The 13,983-nt window shown below is 46.9% G+C and overlaps 1 protein-coding gene across 1 annotated transcript in view; it reads right to left on the reverse strand.

The window, feature by feature from the left end:
- LOC137539198 (polycystin-1-like protein 2) overlaps positions 1 to 13,983 on the reverse strand; it is a 232,689-nt gene that overhangs the window by 43,244 nt on the left and 175,462 nt on the right. The window contains exons 9-12 of the mRNA XM_068261717.1: positions 11,816 to 11,928; positions 11,593 to 11,716; positions 8,906 to 9,034; positions 10 to 214 (exon numbers count right to left, since the gene is read on the reverse strand). Of these exons, the coding sequence (XP_068117818.1) occupies positions 10 to 214; positions 8,906 to 9,034; positions 11,593 to 11,716; positions 11,816 to 11,928 (571 nt within the window). The remainder of the gene's footprint in view (positions 1 to 9; positions 215 to 8,905; positions 9,035 to 11,592; positions 11,717 to 11,815; positions 11,929 to 13,983) is intronic.

The following is a 13,983-nucleotide window of genomic DNA, read 5'->3' on the forward strand; positions in this document are numbered from 1 at the left end:
TGTTCCTACCTGTGTCATTTTGTTTTGTTAGTTGAGTTTTTGAGACCAAGTCTCGTCCATGATAGAGATCCAGCTTCACTCCTTGATTGACAGTGATAATTACGACCAAAGTGCTGCCATACGGCGTGGCCTTCAGAGACAGCTGTAATGCTTTGTCTGCAGAAATATTAAACTGCTGTGTGTTGTTTGAAGGACTTTGTTGTTGAAGAAACACCTGCCATCAAAAGAAGAGTAAAGAATATCACCAAAAAATCATGGTTTCCACCTGTGGAAGCAAATTTGAAGAGCCTTCAGTCTACCAATCCATGAAGGGTCTTTGACATCAAATTACTGGGACCACGTGAATTTCTTCTGATCGGTGCTGCGTGGACTCTCCAGCCCGCAGCACCGATCAGGAAATAGCCAGGGCGATCAGACTTCCCCCCCTTTTTTCCCCACTAGGGGGATGTCCTGCTGGGGGGGTCTGATCGCCGCCGGCTGCCCGCACTTTCCGGGGGGGGCTCTTCAAAGCCCCCCTCCGCAGCGCTTTCCGCCCTCCCCGGCTTTCCCTCCCTCTCCCTTACCCTGTGAGTGGTGCAGGACGGAGTTCCGTCCTGCCCCGGATAGGATAGGCTTCTGCCTATCAGATGCCGGCGGTCCCCGGCCAATCAGAGGCCGGGGATCGCCGATCTACGTCACGGCGCTGCTGCGCAGCAGTGCCGTGTGATGTAAACAGCGGGAATTTCTTCCCCGGATGTTTACATTATGCGTGCGAGCCGCGATCGGCAGCTCGCACACTGTTCACGGAGACAGTCTCCGTGAACTAGCATGGAAAGGCCGCTCGATCGAGCGGCCGTTTCCATGCTATACCACTAACGACCCGCCGACGCCTATGGGTGTTAGGCGGTCGTTAAGTGGTTAATAAACATTATAGCAGCCCTATAGATTGCTGCCTTAGTGGTTGGTCAAAGAAGTATTCAGGAATCAGGATACATCTTGTGAGTTCAGTCTCGCTCTTGCTGTCGGTGTCCCATGAGAGCTACTTTGTAGGTTTAAGAAGATCAAGCAGTCCAACTTCCCTTGATGTGGCTTGGTAAAAACTCTCAATTTCTTCAAAGCCAATAGAGTTTGTCTGATGCCCAACTACGGACAATACACAGGCTCTGCACCCACTGATCCAACAGAGCCATTTCCACAGAAGCAGGAAATCTGGGCCAGCAGCGGACAATTGTGCACCACCATAGGGGCTGAAGACACCCAAATTTCCCCTCTTTGTGAATAATTGCAATCAGCCCCTATGGCAGCACCTGAAAATTGACATTTTTTTTGCCAGGCTTTTTGTGTTTTATTTTTCCTTACTGGCGGCAGGGATGGTTAAAGTAGACCTGAACTCTTGCACAGGACACAAGGAAAAACATAACCAAAATGCAACCTGTATGTATTTAAAGAGTTTAGCCTGAGTAGTCAGGGCCGGGTCGAGGCAGAGGCAAGAGAGGCTCCAGCCTCAGGGCGCAGTGTGGGAGGGGTGCACAAGTCACTCAGCTATCATTCCCCTATTGTGTTTGAAGCAGAGAGAAATAAGTAAAGGGGATATATGGCAGTGACTGCAAGCCAGATAACTAGAGATTAAGGAGTTGGGGGCCCTGGGGCACCTCTTAGTCTAATAGCAATTCATGTGTGACAGCTGGGGTGGAAGGGATGGACCCGGCTCTGTGTGTAATTCCCCCTCATTTGTGTCTAATCTCAAGTTGTAATTTTATCCCTCCCCTGTGTCACATGACTGCCTATGGCAGAGATGGCAGATAAGCCCATTTGAAAGCACAGGCTGTTAACAATATGTCTGCTTCCATGAATCAGGAAGTAGAAACTGTGCAAATATATTGCAGGATTTGTATCAGCTGTAACAAAATGTTTTTTTGTTTAAAAGGTTATTATGCTGTTGTTTAACTTTTAGAGCAGAGAGGAGTTCTGAGTTCAGGTCCCCTTTAAGGTGAGGTGTGGGGTAGGAAGGGTTAGCCGTGAGGGGGGAGGGGGAGTTTTGCGACGGCGGGGATGGTTAAGGTTAGACATCGGTAGTGGGGGGGTTCTGTGTGAGAGTAGAGTTAGGTTTAGCTATAGTAAAGTATTGGTATTTAATTGATACTTCCCTGGGGCTTCCTCCAGCCTCATATACACCGTTGCTTACCTCGCTGTCCTCTGACCACTCCATTAGTCTGCAATCTAACCTCCAGTCATGCCAGTCAGGGTGCACAGCGCATGCGTAGCCCGGTTGTGTGCGCAACTCATGACACTTCTGTCGCTGGGAGCGTTTTGCGCCTGCATGCGCTGTGCACCCCAACTGGCGCGACTTGAGCCTTAATACCAGGTGAGATTGCAGACTAACAGAGTGGTCAGGGAGGACGGGCGAGGGAGAAAACTGTTTGCATGGGGCTGGAGAAAGCGCCTATCAATTATTTTTCTTACTTCATCTCAGTATCTCTTTAAAGGACTTACGAGGCGAAAAAAACGTAATTTTGGTCTTTACCTGTTTACTATGTGAATCCATAGGTGTGTTACAATGCGTCCTCCGTTGCATTCCGCCTCAAAAGTATCTTTTATATTCCCCCCAGGCTACGACCCGACCCCACAGCACGGGTCGTCTCCTATGCCACATTCAAGATGGCCGCCGCAAAGATCCGCGGCTGCGCAGTACGCATGGCGGAGACTGCGGCTGCACAGCTCTCCGCCCTCGCTGTGAGCGCGCCCGCTGTCACAGTAGGATGACGCTAACAGCGAGTACGCGGCTGGGCGAGTGTGGAGAGCTGCGCAGCCGCACTCTCCGCCATGCGTACTGCGCAGCCGTGGAACTTTGCGGCGGCCATCTTGAATGTGGCATAGGAGACGACCCGTGCTGTGGGGTCGGGTCGTAGCCTGGGGGGAATATAAAATATACTTTTGAGGCGGAATGCAACGGAGGACGCGTTGTAACACACCTATGGATTCACATAGTAAACAGGTAAAGACCAAAATTACGATTTTTCACCTCGTAAGTACATAAAGAACACTTGAAAGCATTCCCAAGCATTTCCTGTGTGTAAAAACGTTTATTTGTAGTTAATCGGCAAATGTAATCATTGCCACTCTCTGCCTGTGTCTTCACACTGCTCCCCTCCTTTTCTTCTGAAGTGACTCAGCTGTTGCCAGGGCAATGTGTCTATTCAGGAGAGGGAGAGAGCAAGGAGCAGAATCAAGACACAGGCTGAGTGTCTCTCCTGGCAGTCAATGATTACATAGCTAGAGATAAGCAAGCTTGTACTGCTCTCTGCATTGAAAGTAATTGTCTTTATACACAGGAAATGCTTTAAAATGTTCTTTATTGTACCCAAAAGTGGTTACTGAAATTTTAGTCTTGGGAGTGTAACCTCCCTTTAAAGAGTAACTGTCAGGCATAAAATCCATAATCAATTCTCTATTACAAACTGCTAAGTAAGTAAAAAAGATGCTAACAAGGCTATTCAGAAGTTTTAAATCAATTTCACTTTTTTTTCAATAGATTATTAGTCCCCAATACACCCAGGCTCTTTTCTCGTACGCTGGCTGCAAAAGTGAAGAAGTTGTAGTGCATGCTAATTAAGCCTGATTGGCTGAAGCCTCTGTCCCTCACCACTGTTCTTCTCTGATTGGCCGCCTTTTCTTTAGTCACTTGCAGCTGCAGGGCGCAGAGAGATGGGGCCAGAAGCTGTCATCCGTCACTATCCTCACCCCCCTCCTGTTGTGTGCCCATCTCTGCACTCCTGCTGCATCCCCCCTCGCATCTCCTCTCCTCCCCGCACTATTACGCAGCGAAGTGGGGAGGAATAAAAGCAGTGCGCACAGACTCGCCTCCATATAGTTCCACGCACTGGAGTTCCTGTCTATACACTCTGCGCAATAGATCAATTCATTGTGATAAGTAGTGATGATGTTATTGGCGAATGAATGGGAGGTCAAAATTGCTCTGATGCATAAGGTGAAAAATACCCACGGGCTGAAATGGTTAAACAGCGCGAGTACCAGGAAGTTACTCGTGCTATTTAACTATCAACAGCGCGTTGCGTCGCATACAATGAAGCATACAGTCAATGAAAAGTATGCTTTACCTTCACTGTACTGTTAACCCAAATGTTTTGCAGTAATTCACTGCATGCAGCGCGTTGTGATATCATAATCTGGAAGACCACACCGCAACAGCCGCACCGCAAATGGCCCACTGTGAATCGATTTTGGACCAATGAGACTGTGGGGAGGTAACTTTAAATTACACGCACTGGAGTTCCTGTCTATACACTCTGCACTACCGCCGGCGGTACTGCAGTGTATAGACAAACTCCAGCGCATGGAACTATATGGAGGCGAGTCTGTGCGCACTGCTTTTATTCCTCCCTGCTTCGCTGAGTAATAGTGCGGGAGGAGAAGATATGCAAGGGGGGATGCCGAAACCTGTGGGACCCAAGATGGCCCCTGCTATGGACAGAATTCTGTCCATTTCACTATATAAAATACCCTGAAATCAAAATGTGTACAGGGCAATACATGTGTTATGCAAGTAGAGCAAAGTAAGTATCTACTTAAATATGTGTTTTTTTCCCTGGCATAGTATGGCTAATAGTTGTTCTTTAAGGTGTAGCTGCAGGGAAAAAAATTCCCCAAATGGGTTCTCTCCGTAATAGAGGAAAGCCTCTGAATAATATACCACCAGCATGTTCTAGCGCTGTTCCCTCCGAAAACCATTGCCAAGCTCTTGACAGCTTGCCCATGTGCAGTAGCATGGATCTGATTGGGCTTTGCTTTTTCCGCTGAAGTTTGACCAGGTTTATGCTATGGTGAAGGTGCGGTCTCATTTTGGGGGTGTTATCAGTGGAACGACTAGGTGGAGGGAAACAGAGGAAGCCTTTGGAGGATCCGGAGGCTTTCCTCCTATCCCGAAGGTAAGTATCTAATGTTTTCATTTTCTAGCCTCACAGGTTTTGTTTAATAGTGTTTCTCTCCCTCCTGCCTCTTCCCCCTCCTCTTGCTTGTAGAGTCATCAGTCACAGGTTAGGGGCTGGAATGATTTGTCTGTGATCTGTCCTCACAGGAGCAGCTTGCTAGCAAGTAAGAATTAAAGCATGCCAGCCAACTAGCCAAGCACATCTGTGAACATCTCCACCAGGCTAGATGCAGGGACGTAGCAATAGGGGTTGCAGAGGTTGCGACCGCATCCGGGCCCTTGGGATAGAGGGGCCCCGTTGGGCCACCCCTCAACAACAGTATCATCTCTTTATTGATCCTATGCTGGTAATAATCACTTCTATAGATGCTTTGAATGATATGAATTATTAACAAGCTGCTCCCCATCCCCTTCTTGCTCCTCTGACACTGTAGTTGCCATTGGCAGGGATTGCTATGTATAGAGTGCTTGGGGGTAATCAGTAACAAGCTGTTCCCCATCCCCTTCTTGCACCTCTGACACTGTAGTTGCCATTGGCAGGGATTGCTATGTATAGAGTGCTTGGGGGTAATCTGTAACAAGCTGCTCCCCATCCCCTTCTTGCACCTCTGACACTGTAGTTGCCACTGGCAGGGATTGCTATGTATAGAGTGCTTGGGGTGTAATCAGTAACAAGCTGTTCCCCATCCCCTTCTTGCACCTCTGACACTGTAGTTGCCATTGGCAGGGATTGCTATGTATAGAGTGCTTGGGGGTAATCAGTAACAAGCTGTTCCCCATCCCCTTCTTGCTCCTCTGACACTGTAGTTGCCATTGGCAGGGATTGCTATGCATAGAGTGCTAGGGGGTAATCAGTAACAAGCTGCTCCCCATCCCCTTCTTGCTCCTCTGACACTGTAGTTGCCATTGGCAGGGATTGCTATGTATAGAGTGCTTGGGGGTAATCAGTAACAAGCTGTTCCCCATCCCCTTCTTGCACCTCTGACACTGTAGTTGCCATTGGCAGGGATTGCTATGTATAGAGTGCTTGGGGGTAATCAGTAACAAGCTGTTCCCCATCCCCTTCTTGCACCTCTGACACTGTAGTTGCCATTGGCAGGGATTGCTATGTATATAGTGCTTGGGGGTAATCAGTAACAAGCTGTTCCCCATCCCCTTCTTGCACCTCTGACACTGTAGTAGCCATTGGCAGGGATTGCTATGTATAGAGTGCTAGGGGGTAATCAGTAACAAGCTGCTCCCCATCCCCTTCTTGCACCTCTGACACTGTAGTTGCCATTGGCAGGGATTGCTATGTATAGAGTGCTTGGGGGTAATCAGTAACAAGCTGCTCCCCATCCCCTTCTTGCACCTCTGACACTGTAGTTGCCATTGGCAGGGATTGCTATGTATAGAGTGCTTGGGGGTAATCAGTAACAAGCTGCTCCCCATCCCCTTCTTGCACCTCTGACACTGTAGTTGCCATTGGCAGGGATTGCTATGTATAGAGTGCTTGGGGGTAATCAGTAACAAGCTGCTCCCCATCCCCTTCTTGCACCTCTGACACTGTAGTTGCCATTGGCAGGGATTGCTATGCATAGAGTGCTAGGGGGTAATCAGTAACAAGCTGTTCCCCATCCCCTTCTTGCACCTCTGACACTGTAGTTGCCACTGGCAGGGATTGCTATGTATATAGTGCTTGGGGGTAATCAGTAACAAGCTGTTCCCCATCCCCTTCTTGCACCTCTGACACTGTAGTTGCCATTGGCAGGGATTGCTATGTATAGAGTGCTTGGGGGTAATCAGTAACAAGCTGCTCCCCATTCCCTTCTTGCACCTCTGACACTGTAGTTGCCATTGGCAGGGATTGCTATGTATAGAGTGCTTGGGGGTAATCAGTAACAAGCTGTTCCCCATCCCCTTCTTGCACCTCTGACACTGTAGTTGCCACTGGCAGGGATTGCTATGTATATAGTGCTAGGGGGTAATCAGTAACAAGCTGTTCCCCATCCCCTTCTTGCACCTCTGACACTGTAGTTGCCATTGGCAGGGATTGCTATGTATAGAGTGCTTGGGGGTAATCAGTAACAAGCTGCTCCCCATCCCCTTCTTGCACCTCTGACACTGTAGTTGCCATTGGCAGGGATTGCTATGTATAGAGTGCTTGGGGGTAATCAGTAACAAGCTGTTCCCCATCCCCTTCTTGCACCTCTGACACTGTAGTTGCCACTGGCAGGGATTGCTATGTATAGAGTGCTTGGGGGTAATCAGTAACACACTGTACCCCATCCCCTTCTTGCACCTCTGACACTGTAGTAGCCATTGGCAGGGATTGCTATGTATAGAGTGCTTGGGGGTAATCAGTAACACACTGTACCCCATCCCCTTCTTGCACCTCTGACACTGTAGTAGCCATTGGCAGGGATTGCTATGTATAGAGTGCTTGGTGGTAATCAGTAACAAGCTGCTCCCCATCCCCTTCTTGCTCCTCTGACACTGTAGTGGCCATTGGCAGGGATTGCTATGTATAGAGTGCTTGGGGGTAATCAGTAACAAGCTGCTCCCCATCCCCTTCTTGCTCCTCTGACACTGTAGTTGCCACTGGCAGGGATTGCTATGTATACAGTGCTTGGGGGTAATCAGTAACACACTGCTCCCCATCCCCTTCTTGCTCCTCTGACACTGTAGTGGCCATTGGCAGGGATTGCTATGTATAGAGTGCTTGGTGGTAATCAGTAACAAGCTGCTCCCCATCCCCTTCTTGCTCCTCTGACACTGTAGTGGCCATTGGCAGGGATTGCTATGTATAGAGTGCTTGGGGGTAATCAGTAACAAGCTGCTCCCCATCCCCTTCTTGCACCTCTGACACTGTAGTTGCCATTGGCAGGGATTGCTATGTATACAGTGCTTGGTGGTAATCAGTAACAAGCTGCTCCCCATCCCCTTCTTGCTCCTCTGACACTGTAGTGGCCATTGGCAGGGATTGCTATGTATAGAGTGCTTGGGGGTAATCAGTAACAAGCTGTTCCCCATCCCCTTCTTGCACCTCTGACACTGTAGTTGCCATTGGCAGGGATTGCTATGTATAGAGTGCTTGGGGGTAATCAGTAACAAGCTGCTCCCCATCCCCTTCTTGCACCTCTGACACTGTAGTTGCCATTGGCAGGGATTGCTATGTATAGAGTGCTTGGGGGTAATCAGTAACAAGCTGCTCCCCATCCCCTTCTTGCTCCTCTGACACTGTAGTGGCCATTGGCAGGGATTGCTATGTATAGAGTGCTTGGGGGTAATCAGTAACAAGCTGCTCCCCATCCCCTTCTTGTACCTCTGACACTGTAGTTGCCATTGGCAGGGATTGCTATGTATAGAGTGCTTGGGGGTAATCAGTAACAAGCTGCTCCCCATCCCCTTCTTGTACCTCTGACACTGTAGTTGCCACTGGCAGGGATTGCTATGTATAGAGTGCTTGGGGGTAATCAGTAACACACTGCTCCCCATCCCCTTCTTGCACCTCTGACACTGTGGATGTCCTTTGCAGGTTTTGGTGCGCTGTATCAATTCTTATGTATAGAGTGCTTAGGGGGACCCCATGTAAACTTGCATCGGGGGCCCGTAGCTCCTAAGCTATGCCACTGGCTAGCTGCATGTCCAAAGAGCACCAATTCAATCACATCCAAGCTACCCAATTTCTTTGAAACAAGCCAACAGCGCTACTTAACTTTACCACCTGCTTCCTGCTGTACTTTAGCTAGACATGAGAAACAGTCTACCTACAACTAAAAAGTTGTTTGGAAGAATTCTGAAACAGAAGATTTAATTTTACACTATGTCGTACATATCGGAAAATCTTGACACATAATGTTGTCTGGATATGTAAATGTGATTGAATCAAGAGAATAAGTGTATTCATAAAAATGTGGGATAAATGTGCATGAAAGCACTAATAAATTTAAATGGATCAGCCCGTAACTCAGTGAGAGGGAATATGCTTGGAAGTACCTGGAAACTCTCCTGTAGATTGTGCACATAGAGCTCCTGATCTTCGGACAGGAAGGACAGGCTGGCCACAGTGGTGGTGATGTTGATTGAGGTGTCCTTGATAAATGGATTTGCTGGAAAAGTCATCATCTGGGGAAGGGAAGATAATCATTCCCAGCATGAGAATCACCAAGTATTGTCATTGAAAACAGTGTGATATCAAGGGTTTTTATTTTGTTATGTTAAAGGACACTTGAAGTGAGAGGGCTATGGAGGCTGACATTTATTTCACGTGGTCCCCCCCCCCCCCCCCCGTTAGCCCAGAGATCAATGAATGGGAATATAATTCCCAGTCATTGATCTAAGTCCCCGCTAGAAAGACCGATGGCTTCTTTTCAGAGACCGCCATCTTCCTGAAAATAAAAAAAAAGTTTCCCATCCTCCTACTACTTCCTGGAAGAGAGATTTCGCTTCCAGGACTAAAAAAGAGAGAATGTTCACTGTGGCCAAATAGTAATACTGCTTCTTTATACACTTTTTAATGAAATAAAAGCACATTATTACATTTAAAATTAACTGTTTACCTCCCACAACAAAAATTACTCAAATAAGATTTTTAATAAAAAAAAAAAAATTACAATTAAAAAAAAAAAAGCAAAAACACAAATAGTTACCTCAGGGAAAGAACTTTTTATATATGCATGTGAAAAGGGTATATTACGAAAACATTTTAAATTATAAGCTTGTAAAATGCACCTTTATTTCCAAATAAAATATTGGCGCCATACATTGTGATAGGGAGGGACATAATTTAAATGATGTAATAACTGGGACAAATGGGCAAATAAAATACATAGGTTTTAATTATGGTAGCATGTATTTTAAAGCTATGACGGCTGAAAACTGAGAAATAATGATTTTTTTTCCATTATTTTCTTAATATTCCTGTTAAAATGCATTTATAAAAATTGATTCTTAGCAAAAGGTACCACCCAAAGAAAGCCTAATTGGTAGCGGAAAAAACAAGATAGCGATCAATTCATTGTGATAAGTAGTGATAATGTTATTGGCGAATGAATGGGAGGTGAAAATTGCTCTGATGCATAAAGTGAAAAATACCCGCGGGCTGAAATGGTTAAACAGCGCGAGTACCAGGAAGTTACTCGTGCCATTTAACTATCAACCCCATTAACAGCGCGTTGCGTCGCATACAATGAAGCATACAGTCAATGAAAAGTATGCTTTACCTTCACTGTACTGTTAACCCAAATGTTTTTCAGTAATTCACTGCATGCAGCGCGTTGTGATATCATAATCTGGCAGACCACACTGCATCAGCCGCATTGGAAATGGCCCACTGTGAATCTATTTTGGACCAATGAGACTGTGGGGAGGTAACTTTAAATTAAACCAACAAAAACGATCACTATTTATTTGCTGTGGTCCTTTGTGTAAATGGCCTGAGGAAGTAGGGTTAAGAGCATTCCCCATGAAACGCATTGCAAATAATATACAATAAAGACATCACACCACATTCCAGAGCTGTTGTCTATGTAACATAACCATTCCATTGATATCAGGGATGGTCGTAGTCAGCCAACTTCGCTACGCTGGAACTACGCGTATTTTTACGCAAATACGCTTCGCAATCTACGGCTATGTAATCAGAAACTTCACTACGTTTGCATTCCGTAGACTACGTGTTAAAATACGCAAGCTGCGCGTAGTGCGAAGCGTAGTTGATGCGACCGCTTATGCCCTTATGCGGAAAATTTTTCGCAATAATCTTCAACCTGTTTGCAAATACAAACTAATATAAGCGTACATTCCACCTTCCAATGCGGAATTGTATGCGTATAAAAGGGCAATAATATTTCTGCGCATGCGCATTGATCCATATAGATGCAGTTACCGCATAAAAGTTTCCCATCCTCCTAGTACTTCCTGGAAGAGAGATTTTGCTTCCAGGACTAAAAAAGGGAAAATGTTCACTGTGGCCCAATAGTAATACTGCTTCTTTATACACTTTTTAATGAAATAAACCCACATTATTACATTTAAAATTAACTGTTTACCTCCCACAACAAAAATTACTCAAATAAGATTTTTAATAAAAAAAAAAAAAATACAATTAAAAAAAAAAAAAAGCAAAAACACAAATAGTTACCTCAGGGAAAGAACTTTTTATATATGCATGTGAAAAGGGTATATTACGAAAAAAATTTTAAATTATAAGCTTAGACTACGTGTTAAAATACGCAAGCTGCGCGTAGTGCGAAGCGTAGTTGATGCGACCGCTTATGCCCTTATGCGGAAAAATTTTCGCAATAATCTTCAACCTGTTTGCAAATATAAACTAATATAAGCGTACATTCCACCTTCCAATGCGGAATTGTATGCGTATAAAAGGGCAATAATATTTCTGCGCATGTGCATTGATCCATATAGATGCAGTTACCGCACGCGTAGTTGACTTCGCAATACATACGTCAACTACGCGTAGCGGGCGAAGTTTCGCATAGCGGGACTACAACTACGCGGAAATGCGTACGTGTAGTTCTTAAACTTCGCCTACGAACTACGATGCGTAGTTGCATACTACGACGCGTAGATTCGCGCTGGCGTAGTTTACGAGCAACCCTGATTGATATCAAACCTTCATTGATATCACACTTCCGCAGTCCATACTTTATAATTTTCCAACTCACCTGAACATGAAGAAAGGGAACTGACTGCAGCACCGACTGGAGAGCTGACTGAGATGGGAACACAAATTCTGCCGCTGAGTTAGGTGTGGACAGAACCTGATGGCCAACTGTTGAGGAGTTGAAACTGGAGAGGTGGGAGGACAGCAATATAAAGAACTGATTTTGAGCTTATCTTCAATAAAAAATACATTAACTGCACACACCTGGTTGTATTTGCAGTTACCTGGTCTGGAGGATAGAAAACATTGGTGTTTGCAGAGAAGCCTCCTGGGTAACATTGGATGATTGCTGAATGCTGCTCAGAATATCGACAGCGAGTAATGTCAAATTCTGCCTCTGATGGGAAAAGCTGATATTAGTACCTGCAGGTGATCATGCCTAGAGACTTCACACTAACTAATGTGCTTCAAAACATCCAATGAGAAATCAGCATTCCTCGGTCTGACCGGAGCAAGGCAACATAAAGTAACATTGTATTGGCTGCTGTAGATTACTGCATACAGTAAATCTGCCCTGTATTACTGAAATCTCTGTTTCTCATGAGGGTGAATGAGAGCTTCTAGAATTTTTGCTACCCGAAGCAAATTTGTGAGGTTGATGCCCCAGTATAGGTATCCAGGAATATATGCCCCTAGTATAAATAGCCAAGTATTAGTGCCCCCATTATAGGTAGCCAGGTATAGGTGTCCCCAGTATAAGTAGCCAAGCATTGGTGCCCCCAGTATAGGTAGCCAAGTATACTGTAGGTGCCCCCAGTATAGGTAGCAAGGCATAGGTGACTCCAGTATTGGTAGCCAGACATAGGTGCCCCCAGTATTGGTAGCCAGGCATAGGTGCCCCCAGTATAGGTAGCCAAGTATACTGTAGGTGCCCCCAGTATAGGTAGCAAGGCATAGGTGACCCCAGTATTGGTAGCCAGACATAGGTGCCTCCAGTATAGGTAGCCAGGCATAGGTGCCCCCAGTATAGGTAGCCAAGTATACTGTAGGTGCCCCCAGTATAGGTAGCAAGGCATAGGTGACCCCAGTATTGTGAGCCAGACATAGGTGCCCCCAGTATTGGTAGCCAGACATAGGTGTCCCCAGTATAGGTAGCCAGGCATAGTTGCCCCCAGTATTGGTAGCCAGACATAGGTGCCCCCAGTATAGGTAGCAAGGCATAGGTGACCCCAGTATTGGTAGCCAGACATAGTTGCCCCCAGTATTGGTAGCCAGACATAGGTGCCCCCAGTATAGGTAGCAAGGCATAGGTGACCCCAGTATTGGTAGCCAGACATAGGTGCCCCCAGTATTGGTAGCCAGGCATAGGTGCCCCCAGTATTGGTAGCCAGACATAGGTGCCCCCAGTATGGGTAGCCAGGCATAGGGTCCCCCAGTATGGGTAGCCAAGTATACTGTAGGTGCCCCCAGTATAAGTAGCCAGGCATAGGTGCTCCCCAGTATTGGTAACCAGGTATAGGTGCCCATGGTATAGTTAGCCAGACATAGGTGCCTCCAGTATAGGTAGCCAGGCATAGGTGCCCACAGTATAGGTAGCCAAGTATACTGTAGGTGCCCCCAGTATAGATAGCCAGGCATAGGTGACCCCAGTATTCGTAGCCAGACATAGGTGCCCCCAGTATTGGTAGCCAGGTATAGGTGTCCCCAGTATAGGTAGCCAGGCATAGGTGCGCCCAGTATTGGTATCCAGGCATAGGTGCCCCCAGTATTGGTAGACAGGCATAGGTGCCTCCGGTATAGGTAGCCAAGTATACTGTAGGTGCCCCCAGTATAGGTAGCCAGGCATAGGTGACCCCAGTATTGGTAGCCAGGTATAGGTGTCCCCAGTATAGGTAGCCAGGCATAGGTGCGCCCAGTATTGGTAGCCAGGCATAGGTGCCCCCAAGTATTGGTAGCCAGGCATAGGTGCCCCCGGTATAGGTAGCCAGACATAGGTGCCTCCAGTATAGGTAGCCAGACATAGGTGCCCACAGTATAGGTAGCCAAGTATACTGTAGATGCCCCCAGTATAGGTAGCCAGGCATAGGTCACCCCAGTATTGGTAGCCAGACATAGGTGCCCCCAGTATTGGTAGCCAGGTATAGGTGTCCCCAGTATAGGTAGCCAGGCATAGGTGCCCCCAGTATTGGTAGCCAGGCATAGGTTCCCCCAGTATTGGTAGCCAGGCATAGGTTCCCCCAGTATTGGTAGCCAGGCATAGGGGCCCCCAGTATAGGTAGCCAGGCATAGGGGCCCCCAGTATAGGTAGCCAGGCATAGGGGCCCCCAGTATAGGGAGCCAGGCATAGGGGCCCCCAGTATAGGAAGCTAAGTATACTGTAGGTGCCCCCAGTATAAGTAGCCAGGCATAGGTGCTCCCCTGTATTAGTAACCAGGCATAGGTGCTCCCGGTA

The sequence above is a fragment of the Hyperolius riggenbachi genome, chromosome 11, assembly GCF_040937935.1.
Source record: "Hyperolius riggenbachi isolate aHypRig1 chromosome 11, aHypRig1.pri, whole genome shotgun sequence".
Taxonomy (NCBI): domain Eukaryota; kingdom Metazoa; phylum Chordata; class Amphibia; order Anura; family Hyperoliidae; genus Hyperolius; species Hyperolius riggenbachi.